The sequence below is a fragment of the Phascolarctos cinereus genome, unplaced genomic scaffold (genome assembly GCF_003287225.1).
Source record: "Phascolarctos cinereus isolate Bilbo 61053 unplaced genomic scaffold, phaCin_HiC Scaffold_4;HRSCAF=312, whole genome shotgun sequence".
NCBI lineage: Eukaryota > Metazoa > Chordata > Mammalia > Diprotodontia > Phascolarctidae > Phascolarctos > Phascolarctos cinereus.
In genome coordinates, this window is record NW_027555847.1 from 477,367,299 (window position 1) to 477,386,306 (window position 19,008).

Consider the following 19,008-nt stretch of genomic DNA (forward strand, 5'->3'; position numbering starts at 1 on the left):
TGACTTGCCCAGGGTTACACAGCTAATAAGTGCCTGAGGCCAGATTTTAACTCAGTCCAAGTTAAGCTCAATTTACAGTGCACCCTATCTGAGGAAGCTATATTCATTCTACAGTAATGTGAACTTTCTGATCATTTTAATTCGGGTTGAACTTTAACATGAGACCAAGCAAATAAATAATTTGGCACATAGAACTAATAGCAATGTTGTATAAGTTATCTAGTAAAAAAAATTGTATCATTAATTCATTTTTATCTTACTATAATTGTTATAACAAAACCAGAAACATCAAAACATAATCTCTACAAATAAGTAAAAGTGACTGCAAAAGCTTATGTTTTTTTGTTAAGACAGGAAGCCTGTTTGCTTTAGCTTTAAAATAGCAGTTATCATCACCAGTTGTATTTAATATGAATTCTGTTAATACTGTAATAATTTTCCTTTACTTTATTCTCTGCTTCACTATGCAATATGAATGAGTCACCATAATTTCTTTGAATTCTTCCAAATTTATGCCACAATTCTATTTCTAAATTCATACATGAAGGGTCTGATATTCCATCAGATTAAAATCCATAGATATGTTCTAAAGTTGCCTACACTGGAGATTTTTGTGAACTTATCTTGTATTCTGCTACCTTGCTGAAGCTATTTAATATTTCAACTATATTTTGTGGGTGTCACCTCTCTTGGGCTAGATTATAACTGACGTTTATAAAGCATTCTCAAGTTTGTAGAGCTCTACATACATTAACTGATTTGAGCTTCATAATCATCCTCTAAGGGAGGTATTGCTGGTATGATCACCCTCATTTTACAGATAAGGAAACTGAGGTTCAGAAGTGATTCACCTATAATAGAACTATGAAGTAGCCAAAGTGGGAACTGAACCCAGATATTTCTGATTCCCAGTCACTCAGTCCACTACCTTACTATCACAGAGATAATCCTCCTGCCTGCTCTTCACTAAATGTTTACTCCTTTTTTTTGTCTTGTTGCTACAGTTATTTTTTCTAAAAATAATGGAGACAATCTGCATTTTTTACTTTAGCTCTATTAGTGTGAAAGCTTCTAGTGTTTCTCTGATATTGCTAGCTCTTAATTTTAGAAAGATGCCTTGTCATGTTAGATATTGCAAAGGTCCTTCTATCCCTACACTTTTCAGTGTTAATATGAGGGTTGTAAGTTATTGAAAGCTTTAGATGTATTTATTGACATAATCAAATAATTGTATTGCTTTGAACAAATCTCAAATCCTTGCATTCTTGGTAAAAAGCCAACTTTTTGTAAAACCTGTTTACCAGAATTTTATTTAGTGATTTTGTTATGAAAATTCTTTAACATTGGTTTATAGATAGTTCTTATCTCCTAATCAGATTTTGCCAATCTGTGTAGTTTTAACTTTTAGAGATCTTTATCTATCTCAACTCAATTTTATTTCATGGTTATATAACAAAATTTTAGGTAACTTTATTTCCTCTCCCTTTACTGTGATTACTTCTTCTTTGGTAATTTGGGTCTTTTTTTCTTTTGATTAATTCACCTAATAGTTTCAATTTTCTTCATCTTGAAAATTTTTTTGTTAGTTCAGTTTTTTCCTAATTCATTCTATTCTGCCTTTACTATGAAGCAACTTTCTCTTACTTTTCTCTTTTTTTAGTAAGTGTTTAGGGTTATGAATTTACATAGGATCATTGTGTTAGTCACATTCCACCAATTTTGGTATGCCATATTACTACTATCATAGTTAACTGTTTTTTATTCTTTCTATATTTGGTCTTTCCTCATTATTTGCACACATTATCATTTTAAGGCTTTATTAAGGTATACATATTTTGTTTATATTAATTTATTACTATTTTCATTGTGTTATGGCATATAAAGGAAGTGTTTTAAGATTTCTGCTTTTCTAACCTGGAAAGACTTATATGATCTGATGCTGAGTGAAGTGAGCAGAACCAAGAGAACTTTGTACACAATAACAGCCACGTTATGCAATGACTAAGGTTGTTAAACTGAACCCTTCTCAGCATTACGAGGATCTAAGACATCTCCAGAGGCCTTGGGATGGAAAATGCTGTCTGCATCCAAAGAAAGAACTATGGAAGTCAAATCGCTATCACTTATTTTTACCTTCTGTTGAGTTTTGTTTCATCTTTCTGATGGTTCCTCCTATTGGTTTTAATTTTTACTTACAACTTCACTAATGTGAAAACATGCTTAATGGGTATGTAAATATAAAGCCTATATCAAATTGTGTGCCATCGGGGGGGGGAAGGAAGGGGGAGAAAAATTTTCAACTCAAAAGCATATGGAAGTGATTGTTGATAAATCAAAATAAATCAATAAAATTTTTTAAAAAAAGATTTCTGCCTTTCTTCATTATGAATGATGAATTCTTTATATCCTAGAGGTATCATTTATTTTGAGTGGTAAGAGTAAAAAGTAAAATCTCTAAGGGTCAAATCGACTGTCTTTATATAGAGTTATCAAATTAAGTTTTTTCAATATTCTCTTCAAATCTATAATTTCCTCCTTGTCTTTTGTTTCAGTTGTCAATTTGAGTAACAGTAAAGTATTATACCAATAATTCCCTACTCCTCAAATCCTTTTTTCATTTTGAAAAATTTTAACAGAATTTTTTAAAAAATTAAGCTTTTCTTCTAAATACTTAGTTACTATGCCATTTGGTGTATATATATTTAATATTCATAGTTTTGCTGTCTACAGCACTAATGAGGATGATATAGTTTATCAGTTTCAATACTATTTTCATTTCAGCTTTAGCATATAACAGTATTACAATGCAACTTCCTTATAAGAAGCTAAAGCAAATAAATTATACTCCATTCTCTCATTTTAAATCTATAGTTTTATCTATACTTTAGATGTACTTTCTAGAAGTAACAATGTTAAATTTTATTTTCTAATCTATTTTGGAACCACCTTCTTTTTTAAAGGTAAATTTAATCCATTTAATTCAGAGATATAATTTTTGTTTGAGTTTCTACCTACTGTAATACTGTTACATTGTTTTTTACTAGCCTAACAGGATAGTACATCTTGTTTCCTGAAGATAAATTCTTGACTCTACATAGTTTGCTGTCATATTCCCTTCCCCACATCAAATAAATAAAAGTGAAATACTGATCCTGTGATTCTTTTCAAAGCTTTCTGCCTTTTGCTGATTCTTGGCAGTACTGACTGTATTTTAGGAATTGCTCATTCCAGTCCATCATTTTTATACCTATAGTATCCACATGAATTACATAATGATTTTGCTTTTCTTCTGTTCTCCTTAAATGGAATTTTCCCCATCAACTTCTAGCAACTAATTCCCAGTGTCCTTAAAAGGTGGAACATCAAATTAACAACAGCCTATCTATACCTTCCAATATGTAAAAAGAACCATATCTTCCAGGATAAGGAAAAGTCTCTCTGTACCTAATCAGAACACACTGAGTGGACTGGTTTCAGTTTAAGGACACTGATAAGATGGAGATCCTCCAGAAGAGGGCAGTTAGGATGGAGAAAGGCTGTAAGTTCTTGCCACAAAGGGAGCTTTGGATGTTTAGCCTGAAAAGGACACTGATGAAAGACAATGATAGTGGTCTACAAGTATTTGAAGAACTATCATGTAGAAAAGGGATAGTCTTGTTTGGTTTGTCACGGAAGTCAGAATGAGGAACAACTGGTAGAAGTTAAAAAACATTGACATCAGGAAAAACTTCCTCACAATTGGAACTGTCAAAAATGGAATGGGCTGCCTGGATAGAGGGTGAATTCTCTCTCTGAAGAGGTTAACCTAGAAAGCAGTGAAGTCTCAAATTCTATCTAAGTCCTTTGAGTCACAATTTACTAATTCCTTATTTTAAAGATTTGTTTACCTTGTTAAGTTTCAGCTTCATGGTTGGTTTGCACATCAAAGGCCCTGATAAGTTCTGCTAGGCATTAAGGTCTGTAATTCTTGTTCGTACTAAAAAAAAAAACACCTCATTAACAATATACTCACTTTGCTAAATAAGCAATCTTAGAGTGAGCTTTGTTTCTACTAAATCACACCCCAGCTTCTCCTTTCATGTCTCATTCTGGATGAGAAATCCTGTTATTATGAAAATTTGTTTTTTCTTGACGTGATTTATTCCTTATTGGTTGCTTTCTGTCCTTTCTGTCACAGTCTGATGTCTATATTTTTGTGTGAATTGAATTGGGGGGGAAGTACATTCCTGATTCTATGAAATTATATTTTGCCTTCTGTTATCATTTCTAATACAATTTATTGTACTACTTCTTGAAATACATTCAGATTTTGTTTCTTCATATTTTTCTTGGAGACTCAAGAATTTTTAAGTTATCTTACTGAGCTTTATCCTCTAGCTTTGTTGCCTCTATTTGTAAAGGTGTAAAATCTTACTGAAGTTGTGCTACTTCTATATTTTGTTTAGTTATTAATTTCTTTTTCCATTTTCTGTGAAGTGACTTTTTCCCAAGGATTTTAATTCCCTTCTCCTTTTACTTTTCGGTTGTTTTCTCAGTTACTTGCCATTTTGTAGCTGTTCTGAATTCCTAAATAACAACTTGGCACAGAGGTGATCATTCCTTCCAATAATTCACCATAACTCTTATTAGAAGCCATTATTTTTAACAGAATTCTGAAAACTTACATACAATTGTCAGTATCAAGACCCTCCTGAACTAATGATTTTCCCCTCTAAGGTCTTTACATCTTTATCTTTTTTTTTTTTCAAACATATACACTCTAAAAATTATGTGGAGTCAAGTTTTCTTTTTTTGGGGGGGTGGGGTTGGGGGCATAGGAAGGGAGGGACAAGGCAGGGCACACATAATTTTCCCCTTAGATTCTGTTATATTATATCTAAAATATTTCTAAATTATGTGGCAATGGAATGAACACAATTTTGAGTTAGAAGACCTGGGTCTGAGTATAATTCTGGCTACTTTACTAGCCAAGCAATAAATATGAAAGTCAGAGTGTCAGTTTTTATCACTCAGGGATTAAGATTATACACACACATTATGTACACATGTGCACATATACATATATATAAGCATCTAGTGTCCCAAAAGTGCAGTTTAAAATCTTTAGGGGCAGCTAGGTAGCGCAGTGGATAAGAGCACCGGCCCTAGATTCAGGAGGACTTGAGTTCAAATCCGGCCTCAGACATATAACACTTTACTAGCTGTGTGACCCTGGGCAAGTCACTTAACCCCATTGCCTAGCCAAAAACAAAACAAAACAAAAAATTAAAATCTTTAAGACTTTTGGGATACTATATACATGTGTGCACATGCAACATACATGTGTGTATAAACACTAAAGTGTTTAAGCTACTAATATTTTAACTTCTAAAATTTCTCATGGTTCCCAACTCTTTAGCTATAGGTTTCTCTACTTTCTCACTTCTCTGTAAATGAATTAATGATCTACAAATGAATATTAAATGAAAGAAAGCTTTTATTTAAAATAAATCCTGCTGCGAATCCTCTCCTAAAATGAAATAATCATTCCTATTTGATTTAGTTTGGGATAGTTGTTGTTCAGTTGTTTGGTTGTGTCAGACTCTTTGAGACCTCTGTGGAACCTAACGTTCTAGTAAAGATACTAGAATGGTTTGCCATTTTCTTCTCCAGTGGATTAAGGCAAACAGAGGTTATGTGATTTGCCCAGGGTCACAAACCTAGCAAGTGTATGAGGCCACCAGGTGGCTCTTGACTTCAGGCCCAACACTTTACTGAACCATCTAGCTGTCTCGTAGTCAAAGAGAGGTTAAGTAACTTGCCCAAGATCACACAGCTAGTAAGTGTCTGAGGCTGGATTTGATCTCAGATCTTCCTGACTCCAGGGCCAATGTTCTATCCACTTAATCATCAAGCTTTACTTTTTACAAATTGGTTAGCACTTTCCTCAACTGAAGACATGACAGAATGAGCAAATTACACCAAAAGGACTGCCTGAGATACAGTGCAAAGAGTACTAGTTTTGGAGTTGGAAGACTCAGCTTTACCTCCCAGCTTAGCCATTTACTACCTATATGATCTTGAGCAAGTCATTTAACTTTCCTAGGCTTCAGTTTCCTCATTTATTAAATGAAGTTGGACTAGAAGGTCTCTTATGATTTTGCTGCTATGTTTGTAGAGGCATAAGATAAATGTATAAAAAAGCAACAGAATGGTCTTAGACCCTAAGTAGTTAAATTTTATGTCATATGTATATGCATTTTAACTGAATGCTAAAGAGGATATAAAGCATGCCAATAATCCAAAAGAAATGATGACACTGTGGATACAAAGACACAAAAGGAAAAACAGTCCCTAACTTTGAATAGCTTATACTTTACTGGGTAATACAACACAAATGTGTGTGTGTGTGTGTGTGTGTGTGTGTATGACAATTTGAAGCTGTATTCATAACTAGTCTTCATTATTGTAGTACTCATAACTAGGGTAGTGACGAAAAATTTCCTGTAGAACTAAACCTAGAGGTAAGGAAATACTGTGCTGCTAACATGGGGGACATCCTTTACAAAGGCGCAGAAGAAGGAAATGGAATGCAAGTGGGCCACTTCAACTGAAATAGTATATAAAGAGAAGTTATGTGACATGAGCCTGAAAAAAAATCCTGATGGCAGACTGTGGGTTTTAAATGCCAACTTTAGTTTGTACTTCATTCCTGATGTACTCCAAACCTTTGTTTAAAAGTATTTATTAATCACCTACTGTGTGCAAGGCACTGTGCTAAGCACTGTCTATACAAAGAAAGGTAAAAACAATCCTGCCTCAGAGAGCTGATAATCTGATGGAGGAGATAACATGTAAATAACTTAAGTACATACAAATTCAAGAAAGAGCTAGGAAATAAACAGAGGGATGGGGAGAGACAGAGTAGATGGGAGACGATCCCAGAGAGGAAGGCACTAAGCTGGGGAGAGCTGGAAAAAGACCTCAGAAGGTAAGATCTGAGTTGAGACTCGAAGGAATAGTGTTCACCTCCCATTTAATGCCAGTCTCTCTCTTCCTTCTGTCTATCCAAATCTTATCCATCCTTTAAGGTCTAGGTATTTCTTCACAGGGTCTTTTTTTTTTAAATTCCAATAGTACTTCTTGTTCTTGCTTATTCTGGCTCTAATCATATACTACTCAAAACTTTTATTTGTGTATATACTATCTTCCCAATTTTACTGTTGTTTCCTAGGAGACAGAGATAATGCCTTAGATTTCTTCTGTAGTTCCCTTAGCACCCAGAAATTACGTACATAGTGAGTGACCAATAAACACTTAGTGAACAAATGAATCTGTAGTTCTATAATGAAATTAAATGGAAAACTGGGACATTTATAGTTACAGAAATCTGGCAATGATATCTGAGATCTATTCCCACATTTCATAGATGAGGGAAAAAAAGGAGATCTCAAAGAAGTGAAGTGACTCACAGTAGAAGAAGGACTCAACCCTCCCTCTCCCCTCCCCTCCCACCCACCCTCCACATATGGTTGCCAAACTGATATTCCTCAGGCAAAGGTATATTACATGTCACTCACCTAATGAAGAAGGTACAGTGGCTCTAGAATAAAATAAAATCTCCTTTGACTTTTAAATCCTTCATCTGGTTCTAGCTTACTTTTCCAGGCTGAAAGTACCCCTTTCTCTTTCACATATATTTTACATTCTAGCTCTCATCAATATGTCTTTGCACAGGCCTTATCCTGTGCCTGGAATTCATTACCTACTCATTCCATATCACAAAGTCTTTAGAGTCCTTCAAGGCTTTGCTCAAGTACCACTTTACATGAAGCCCATAACTAAATTCTTATGCAAAATTACTTGAATTTATTTTGTGTTTATATTTTTGTACAGGCTGTGCTCCCCCTACAGAACATAAGATCCTTGAAGGTGGGTACTACTGGATTTTTCTCTTTGTATTTGCAATGCCTAGCAAAGACTGACACACAGAACATGCTTCAAAAATGTTTAATGTACAACTGAGTATATTAAATTTTAAGTAGTTTATCATGAACTTAACTAAATAAACTTAGATTTACAATGTACACTAAAACACTTTAATTAGATATCTATAACTTGTCAGTTACTACTGCTTTGCATTCCTTTTCCACTTTTTTCTCACTTATCCCTATAATTGTGTATATATTTTTGTACAGTTGTAATCTCTTATAACTTCTGTATCTGTTTCTTTATAATACTTTACAATTTAACAATGTATTTCCATATTTCTCATGTCTTCCTTAAGGACATCATAATTTTCACAGGCAACTCTCAAAAGACGAAGCTATAGAAGAGTTGTCAATATGAAGCTCTAGAGGTCAATTATGTCAAATATCTGACCAAACAAATATTCAAAGAACCACAAAATGTTATGAGCTAGAAAGTACCTTTAAAAATGATCTAATTCAACTCCCTCAATCTTACTAAAGGTAAGTGATTTGCCCAAGGTCACACAGCTAAGAAACTGAGGAGCTGTGACTTGAAACCAAATCCTTTGAATCTCAAGTCAAATGCTCTTCCCATCCTACAATATGTATTACACCAATATCTCAGTCTTCGTCATTAGGTTGATAAAGTATATATTCCCTATAATGGAATTCTTGTGTCAAAGAGAATGTTTTCACTACAGAAACTTGTACCCTCAAAGCATCATATAAATGATAGTTATTATCACTTTATTCAAGCACAAGCCTACAGTTTGTTTTCTTTTTCCTACTTTTTTCTTGTTTTCTTTTTCCTATAATGGCCATTCCAAGAGGGTCTAAGCTCTGCTCATGATAGTGTTAAGGTAATTCGTTTTCAGCACAGCTGCTATAGAGCCACAAAAAGGGGTAAGAGTTACTGGCAAAACACTTCAACGACCTGGGAGTTCCTATCTGGATACAAGAATATGTTAATATAGAAAAGGGTCTACATTCTCATACTGTATTAGCCAAATGGATCTGAGGTCAAGAGAATTCTTCAATTTACTAATACCTTTCTCATTATAATCCCTAAGATTATCTTATAAAGTTAAGGTTACACAAGGAAAAGAATTATAACTTGTTCAGGAGAAGAGCGTCTCGGATCTATTGCAGTTTTCACTAAATGGACTATTTGTTTAAATTGCGAGGTCTAAAATGTAAAAAAAAAATTCATATTGACCAATCAAATATGGATAGAAAACTCTAAAATTCAGAATACAAAAATCATGAATAAAAAATTACTTTTGCCCTGAGCCATGCTGGAATCCCAAGAGAGAGCCATCGTCATCAAAGTCCACAATTGGATTTTCATCAATATCTAGTTCATGGCTACAAATCCAAAAAGAGAAACAGTTTCCATTAACACTGACCAACAAGCTCCATTATCTCCACAGACCATCATTATTTTCAACAGTTTGAAATAATAAATGTAAACTAGCACAACAGTAGAACGTACATAAATCAATATACTTATAGCTTTTCTATAATAACCAACTATAGTTCAAATAACCAGGAAAAGGAGATGGTTCTCTTATTAGGACTTTACAAATCACTTAAAATATTTAGATCTGGATATATACAAAGGCTATAGTGAGAATACAGCGTTTCTTCTTTCATCAGGTTTTATAATGGAAAAGTTACCACCAAGAAACATTTATAATACCTCAAAGCAACTTTTTTGTCCATTTTTTCAAAAAAATAAAAAGCATTTTAGCAACAAAAAATACCACAAAAACTACATTTATGCACCTATATGAGGAAAAGCCAAGGGGGAAAAATTGACTCTAAGCAGGAAAAACTAGTAGTAAAAATAACAATCCAACTTACCTAAAATTTAGGATCTTGATAACATCAACCACCAGAAGCATTCAAGAAACTTATAGTTTAATAGCTACTTTGGAGACAGTGTAGTTCAATGGACAGAGTGCTGGACTTTGAGTCAGAACTCCTGGGTCTGAATCTCACCTCAGAAACTTACTAGCTGTGTGATTCTAAACAAGTGGATTTGCCTCTCAGAGCCTCGGTTTCCTCACTTATAACCTGGGGATTATACTTTAATTTTTTATCTAACAGAGTGGTTGAGAAAGAAGAGTTTTATAACACTTAAAATGCTATATAGGTATGAATTTTTGACATTAGGACACCAAAACAGGTAGCTTTGAATACATTTAGAACTTCCTCTACCAATGCAGATCATTACATTTTCTGCAATGTGTGTCAGAGATGGGACTTGAATACCAACTTTCTTAAACGACACTAGCTCTATATCCACTGCATTGAACTGTATTAATGTAATGCAAAAAGAAGTGCTATGTGAAGTACAGTGAGGAAATTGATCTTATTACTCTATATTCCCTTTGGAATTCACTGTCTATAATACCATCATTAATTTGCATATCTAATCAGTAAGTTTGTGGATACAATTTCTTTTATCCCTTCACTTCTATCTCTTTCCCTTACCATCACTCTCTACTTCACACTATTAAATGTTTCTTAACTGATACTTCCACCTCCACTCCAATTCTTTATATAATACTGCCAGAATAATCTTAGTAATCCACATACATTCCAACAAATCTGGACACTCAAAAATACACAGAACACCCATTTTTTACTCATGGTATTCTCCACGCCCCAAACATCTTCCCATCCTCTCCACTTTCTGGCTGTTTCACCACATTTTAGAGCTCTAATTCAATTGCTAATTCCATTGTCAAGGCCTTTTCTTCTGATCCTCTAATACCCATTTTTCCCCATTAAAGTTACATGATGCTTCTATTTTGTAATTCTTTCTGTAATGTGTTTGTACAATATTTTATATTATAGACAATTCTATGTGTGTTTTAACACTCTACTAGATTATAGGATTCGTGAAAGAGACTGTGCGTTACCTAAGTTTTGTATCCCTCCTTGAACTTAAAATGGTACTCTAGAGGATAGCACTTAAAACATTCAATGGATAAATTATATTAACTTTGAACTCTTCACCATACAGACCAGCATGAAATAGTATATATGTCCTTGGCCAAATTACAATCTCCCTGGACTTTAGTTCCTTACAGGTAAAATATGTAGATTCAACCAAACTAAGTTTTATGAACTTTATCCAACAATAACTAAAAATATAATACTCCATCTCTAAAATGAGAGAATACAAAGTTCACTTTCTCTAAGGTTCCTTTCAGAAGATAAATTTTATCTTCCTACTGACAATATAAGCTCTTTCAAACAGGGATTATGACTTTAAAAATCTCCACAAGGACAAGTGAAGTGCTAGGATCACAGCTGTATTTATTAAATGTTTTTCTGACTGACAATTATTATGGAAATATTTTCTGGTGAAAAGATTTACCTCCTCTTCAGTTTAGCTGGTTTATATTCAGGCGGCTCCTCCTCACTCTCATCTCCATCCTTACTGTTGCTGTGTGACATTTCTTTGTTTGTACTTGTTCCAGAAGTCTCCTGGGAATCTAGACAAAGATAGATTTTTCAGATCTTGTTCCAACAATTCTTTTTTTTTTCCTTTTGAGGCAATTGGGCTTAAGTGACTTGCCCAGAGTCACACAGCTAGTGAGAGCTATGTGTCTGAGACTGGATTTGAACTCAGGTCCTCCTGACTCCAGGGGCCAGTGCTCTATCCACTGTGCCACCTAGCTTCCCCTTCTTCTGTCATTTTCAAACTCAATCTAAATATTTCAGCGTCTTTCTTGTAAGTCGCTTCATTTCAGCACCCCAGACAACTTCCTAAGATTGTAAGTTGCAGAGAAGGCACTGACCCATGGTGGTAGAAGGAATTTCCTCACAACAGTTCTCTATACCAGGGCTTCTTAAACTTTTCCCACTCAAGTGACCCCTTTTTGTGTTCTGTTGGCCATGCACAGTGCAAAGTGCACATACTTTGTGTTTAGAGCCAAGGCTGCACAATGTAACAGGTGCAAGGGCTGCCAGATACACCTCACATTCATTACCCATTTGATTTTGAATTAATTTTTGGTCCTTGTGTCTTCAGAAACCTTTTACTGTTGACAAATTTTTCGTGACCCCATGTGGGGTCACAACCCAGTTTAAAAAGCACTGCTCTATACTAGTAAAACCACAGGTCAGACCCCTATTAACCAAAACAAGAGAGGAGACTGGAATGCTAGATGACTAAGGAAGGCCAATGTTAATGTAAAATATCAGGAAGGAGGGAATTGTTTATTAGAAACTTACTATATACCAGGGACTATGCTAAGTGTTTTACAAATATTACCTTATAACAACTCTATGAAGTAGATACTATTACTGTCCTTATTTTACAAATGAAGAAACTGAGGCACACAGAAGTTAAGTGACTTGCCTAAGGTCACCCAACTAACAAGTATCTAAGATTGGATTTGAACTCAGATCACCCTAACAGTAGGCTCAGTGCCTTATCCACTGCAATACCTGGCTATGATAAATCTTATATTGATAGTTAAAGACGGTAGATTTCGATTGAGAGAAATTTTACATTACAAAGGGAAAGAGAAATGAGGAAGAGGTGTTGACTGTCTAGAATTTCCAGATCTGATGTAAATTCCTTCAGAAACTGACTAATCAGTCAACAAGTCTTTAGTAAGTACCAGGAAGAACTCTCAGAAATATTCAAGTTAACAGTTTAAGCTGGCAGTGGCCTTCAAGTCAAACAAACACTGTCATTTTACAGATGGAAAATAAGGTTCACAGAAGGGATGTGACTTGCCCATGGTCACACAAAGAGGAAGGAAGGGGCAGAAGTGGGAGGAGAGCCCAGGTTCTCCCACTACTCAATGCTGGCCAAGTGCCAGGCAGCCTGGGAACCACAAAAAGGAGAGGTCAGAGGAGTGAACATCTCTGGGTTCATACTGGCAGCAGGGTCAGGGAGCAAAAAAACTTGATACATCAAAATAGTATTAAAAAACATGCCAAACTAATCTATCTTTAACACTTGAGGCTAGATCTCAGGGATTTCAGACGTTTTAGGAATTCTCTATCTTACTGATGTCATCAGCTAAGAGTGGGCAATGATTTCTATCTTTATGACAAAAATATCATTCCTCTCTTCCCCCTATTCTGACTTATTTCTTCTTATTCCCATTCCTCCTAGGTTTCCTTCATCTTGCCCATGGTACCAGGGGTAATCATGAACTCTTTAGGAAACATTCATACATAGGTGAAGAGGCTGCTAACTTGTTTTATGTATAAGCATCTTGAATCAAGAATATTTCTCCTGATATAAAATGGTTTATAAGCTGTTTCAGTGGCAAGTATTTCAAAATCAATTCTCATGGTTAAGAATTAAGAGGCTACTCTTTTAAGATCTTCCAAAAAGACTTCTCTCTTCCTCTATGAATTATCAAAATCCTATTATCAATAACAAACAACACTGAACATGAAAGCTATTACTATTCTATTCTGAATAATTTTTAGTGACTGGATCACATTTAGTATTAGATTAGGGCATTGTTAACAGGTCATACATTGAGAGCAGTGAAAAGGATCTTATAAGACACCTAATTCAACTTCCTCATACCTGTGGCACACAGACATAAAGTGACTTGCTCAAGGTCATACAAGAGACAAGTTGATGAGCTAGGATTTTAACTCAGTTACTCATAATTATTCATTTTTAAATTAGATTTTTATACTGAGATCTTTTTGCCCTAAAGTCCAATTTGAATGGCTCCTCCTACTAAGGAGGGGTTTCAAAGGCTGCACCAACTAAGCATAAGCCCTTGCAAGTCCCATCAAACTGAGCTATTTAGGGTTGTCATTTACTGCTCTAAGAGTCGGGTGAGCTAATTCTGGACAAGCTCATCACTAGAAGTGTGGTCGCCAGGTGATGAATTTTTTTTTAACACAAAGATTGTCAACTTAAGTATGTAATCACTACATTGGTCAAAGTAGTACCAGTTACTAATGAAATCAAGGATCTTCTGAAATGCTAAAGTATTGTGATATTATGGTGACCAGAAAAAAAAAAATTACTCTTTGTAAAAGTATTATATCAAACATATTTTCCAAGTCATGTACCTGAGTATATAATAGGTCCAGGGTATGATAATTTGCTGGAAGCTGAATAATATTCGAGTGCTTACTTCATTTTATAACAACAAGATAAAAAAAATCACAACTACATCTATTAATTAGCATTTCAACCAACAAATAACTACTTGTTAAACATTCTGATGGGACTTTTAAAACATTTTCCTGCTGTTTGCCTTTGGTGGTTGGCTGTATCAATGAATAACCCAAAGCACATACCCTACTGTTGGGTAAGTGGCTCCAGTAAATAATTCCCCTTTCTGATGACTATATTAATGCACTTATTTATTAACATAGCCCAAGCATTTCAGACATCAGGAATTAGTCAGGTCTGTCTATGGCCCCAGTGGGATGGACCAGATATTGAGATTTTTTTTGGACTTATGACTTCATTGGTGTAGGGAATTCATAAGACAATTCCTTCTACCAAAGTAGATCAGAACAGCAACTACTGTGCAACTTACAATCTTAGAAAGTTATCTGATGATTTTCCCTGAGTCACAAAGCCAAAGGCTGTCAAAAAAGCACTTATAATAAGCACTTACTAAATGCCAGGTATTACGCCAAATTCTGTGGATACAAAGAAAGTTTAAAAAAAAAAACCAAACACAACCACCAGTCTCTGCCCTCAAGCAGCTTCCATTCTAATAAGGGAGATAACATGAAAATAATTAGGTATATACAAGATAAATACAGGACAGATGGAAAGTATAAGAAGACCAAAAAGGTAGGAAGGGGTCAGGTGATAAAAAACTAAACGCCAAACAGAAGACTTTATATTTGATTCCGCTGGTAATCAGTTGCTACAGGAGCTCATTGAGCAAAGGTGACATGGTCAGACCTATGCTTTAGAAAAATCACCTGGGTAACAGAGTGGAAGACATGCTACAAGAGACTAAAGGCAGGGAGATCAGTTACAAAGCAACAGTCCAGGTGAGAGATTATAAGGACCTGAACTACAGTGGTGGCTATGTGAATGGAAAGAAGGGGGCATATAAGAAATGTTATGAAAGTAGAAACAAAAAGATTTGGCAATGGACTGAATAGGTGGAATAAGTGAGATGAGAAGTCAAAGATGATACCAAGATTTTGAGCCTGGAGGATGGTGGAGTCCTGACAGTAATAGGGAAGAATAAAGGATTTGGAGGGAAAGATTTTAAGTTCTGTTTTAGCTACATTAAGTTTGAGGCGGCTTATGGGATAATCAGTTTGAGAAGTCCAAAAGGCAGTTGCTGATACAGGACTGGAGAGCTCTGGAAATAAGAGCAGGGCAAAATACATATTTGGAAATCACATGCATAGAGATGATAATTGATCCAACAGTGGCTGATGAGATCACAAAGGGAGATTGTATACAATGAAAAGAGGACCTAGAATGCAGTGTCAGGGGACAGCCACAGTGAAGTGTCAGTGACATAGATGAAGTATTGATTAACCAAAGGAGACTGAGAAGGAACAGTCAGACAGGTAGGAGAACCAAGAGAGAGAAGTATCCTAAAAACCTAGAGAAGAAACAGTATCCTGGAGAAGTTGTTCAGTGTCATATGCTACTGTGAGGTAAAGGATGACTGACAAAAGGCTATTAGATTTGGCTGGTAAGAGATTACTGGTAATTCAACCTAGGTTTTTCAGACTTCAGGGTCAGGTCTCTATACTGTGACTCCTGACCATGAGATATAATACTGATATGTGTGAATTCCATAATTCCTAGGTAAACTGGACCTTCAAGGTCATGAAAGTAGCAACAGGAAACCAATACAAACTTTGTTTTCATTTAAGAAAGAATAACATGACAATGAAATTTTTTAAAAAAGATTAAATTGTTACTAAGATTACTAGTTACCATTGTTAACCTACATGATGATATTTTCATGGTCAATTCTTGTGTTACATGGGTTCATTTGACTAATCCATATTTCAGCTAATTATCCACTGACCTGCTTGGTTGGTACTTCTATTTTCTGACAAATTCCTTTTCTTGGTTGCTCCATCACATGGCTCACATTCATTGGAAAGAGTGCACTCTTGTTCACTGTTAACCTCACTCGGGCACTGATAATCACCACAAATTACAGTCGAGTTCAAGCAGTCATTCTCTCCTTCCACTGAATTCAGATTTATGTTGCTAATTCCATCAAGTATTTCCTCATGATGCTTATCATTTGTACTTTCTTCATAAATTTCCTCCTCACTTCCAGTCACGGAAACTAAGTCCAACAATGATCCCCTTGTAATGTTACTATCATTTTTCTCATCCATTTCTATTTTAGACACACAATTATCTGTATCATAACTTTGTGAACAATCAAAAGTCCACCCTTGACTTTCCCAATATTGAAACTGTTCCAAATAATACCAGTAAACATGACTATAATGTTGTTCCCATCTTCCTTTGTCTCAGGAGAATTCCAAGGTTCAGTAGACAATATTTCACCTGGGTGTTTTTCTTGCCAGCTCTGCCATAACAATCCTTCTCCGTACTCACTCCAATACTTTTGCCATTTCTCTGTAATTTCTAGTTTGGGAGGTAATACATTCCCAGTAGATAATTTTCCAGTTTCTACTTCTTTCCCATTTTGAAGTTCACATGTTCTGGTCTCCTCATATCGCTCAAAGGCTGAAGATGGATCATCTGACATTAAGTGATCATCACCTTCATGAATCTCTTTCCATGATTCTTGCAGAATTTCATCTGAGCATTTCTTTTGAGATTTTTTCTTTTTCTTTTTAAATTTAGTTTTTTTATTTCTGGAATTCATGGACACCTAAATATCAGTGAAAACGTCAATTTCACTATGACAATTTTAACATGTTTCTTTTTAGAAAGCATAAATGAGACATTCTATATTTTAAAAGAATAATTTTAATTACTTACAGGCTTAATTTACATAAAACTACGAACCTTCTAAGAAAAATAAGTAAAATATCCTTTTTATCCCAGAAGATTATTTCAGCCCCGGTACTTACACTTCATCACTACCCTCTGCTCCTATGCTCTGCCTCTGATTAGTGAGTTCCTCTCAGAACCCGCCTCTAAGAAGGGACAACTATTTCTTCATTTCCAATTCAGCTTAATTTCTCTGGACTTCTTCATCATGCCCCCATCTCTCGGTACCCCAGCTTCCTTTTCTGTGCTGTCTTCTCCATTAAGTTATAAGTTCTTTGAGGGTAGGGATTGTCTTTTGTCTTTTTTTGGGCTTAGAGAGAGTGCCTGGCACACAGTAGGCACTTAATAAATGTTTATTGACTGAGCTAAAAAGACTTGGGGAGAAAATTCACTAATCTTGTATATTTTGCGCCTCATGGCTTATGACTAGAAGTAAAGGAAATAAGTAATCTAATATTTACCTCAAAATTCTTGTGAGTAGACAGGCCTCCAAACTGAAGGGGTAGTCCCATACTTCTCATAAGTTCAGCCTCTGAATCCAGTTCAATTTCATCTGATCTCAAAGCACTGCCATTCTCCAATTCTATGGTCTCATGGGAATTATGTTCCCCCTCTTCTGTGGCTTGTTCTACAGACAGGATTTTTTTAAAGTTTATGGTTAAAATAAATAAACACTTACTCGCATGCACTTATATGATTACTTTCCAGGTCACATTCCCTGCCTGTGACTTGAGCATACTGGCAACCTGAATTTTGCTCACAGAATTTTTTTTAAAGCTATGACGTTATCAACTCCATTCCTAGGAGAATTATGTGCTTTTATGAATAAATCTAGAGAAAATAAGAACTTGAAAATATAATTGAGTGGAAAGAACATAGTTCTGTGACTTTGGATGCCAGGGGATATAGGCTTTAATTTTGGTTCTGCCACTATTGGTATCACTTTGGGGAAGTCGCAATCTTTTTGGGCATAAACTTCCTTATGTATAAAATGAGTGTTGGACTAGATTATTTCTAAGGTCATTTAAATTATTCAAATCTCTAGGAATAACCAATTTCTATTTATTGCAAAACACCTCACTACATTTTAATGCTATTTTTATGATTAATGATCCAAGGCACCACATGTAATTAATAAGAAAAAAAAACATTAATTGACATACTGATAACACAGGCAACATCAGCAGTTGTAATGACAGTGTCAGGATACAACAATAGGCTATCAAATGTATTTAATAACAGTTAACATTTACAAAGCTTTTTAAGGTTTTCAGAGGTTTACATTTATTTTCATAGTTAAAACAACCCTGTGAGGCAGGTACTACTATCACCTCCATTTTATAGATCAGAAAACAGAAGGTGAGAAAAGTTAAGCAACTTGCTTAGTGTCACAGAGCTGGTAAGTGTCTGAAGCAAGATTAAAACTAAGGGAGGTCTCTGACTTCTAGTCCAATGCTCTCTCTTAATAGGCTGTATAATACATGATTGACAGAGTCAACAATTTCGTCTTCAAGTTCATTTAGTTTAAGTCTAGACAAATATAACATGACTCCTCTGAAGCTTGATGATATTGTTTCATTGCATTGAAAGATCTACAAATGTTATAAAGAAACAAAAACATTATACCAATATGGAAAATTGAAAGAGAATGTAAAAGTAGTTTTCAGGAACTGGTGTACTTCTACACAGATTTAATTTTGTTACAATAATTCCAGTTGATGGCCTAGTTATTTCAAACAATTCATGGTAACTTATTCTAATGGTTTATACAAAGAATTTCAACTTTTTCACATGTATTCTCCATAGAAGCAGACTACAATCCCTATTCAAATTATTTATATATATATCTATCTATATATATCTATGTATATATGTATACATATATATTAAAATGAATATATATATATATATATATATATATATATATATATATATATATGTGTTCTGATCTATGATTTTATCTCTGTAGGAACTCCCTGGTGTACCTAAGAGAGGGATCTGAGGCTGAAATACTGAAGTCTTTGGTTCTACTGAAAAGCTGAACTAAAGTCTTCCTCAGTCCAAGAGCCTCCATCCACAATGCCTCACATA

At 34.9% G+C, this 19,008-nt stretch overlaps 1 protein-coding gene across 1 annotated transcript in view; it reads right to left on the reverse strand.

The window, feature by feature from the left end:
* Positions 1-19,008, reverse strand: part of TGS1 (trimethylguanosine synthase 1) — a 62,179-nt gene that overhangs the window by 34,360 nt on the left and 8,811 nt on the right. The window contains 5 exon segments of the mRNA XM_078153412.1: positions 9,228-9,314; positions 11,338-11,455; positions 15,968-16,417; positions 16,420-16,795; positions 17,379-17,545. Of these exon segments, the coding sequence (XP_078009538.1) occupies positions 9,228-9,314; positions 11,338-11,455; positions 15,968-16,417; positions 16,420-16,795; positions 17,379-17,545 (1,198 nt within the window).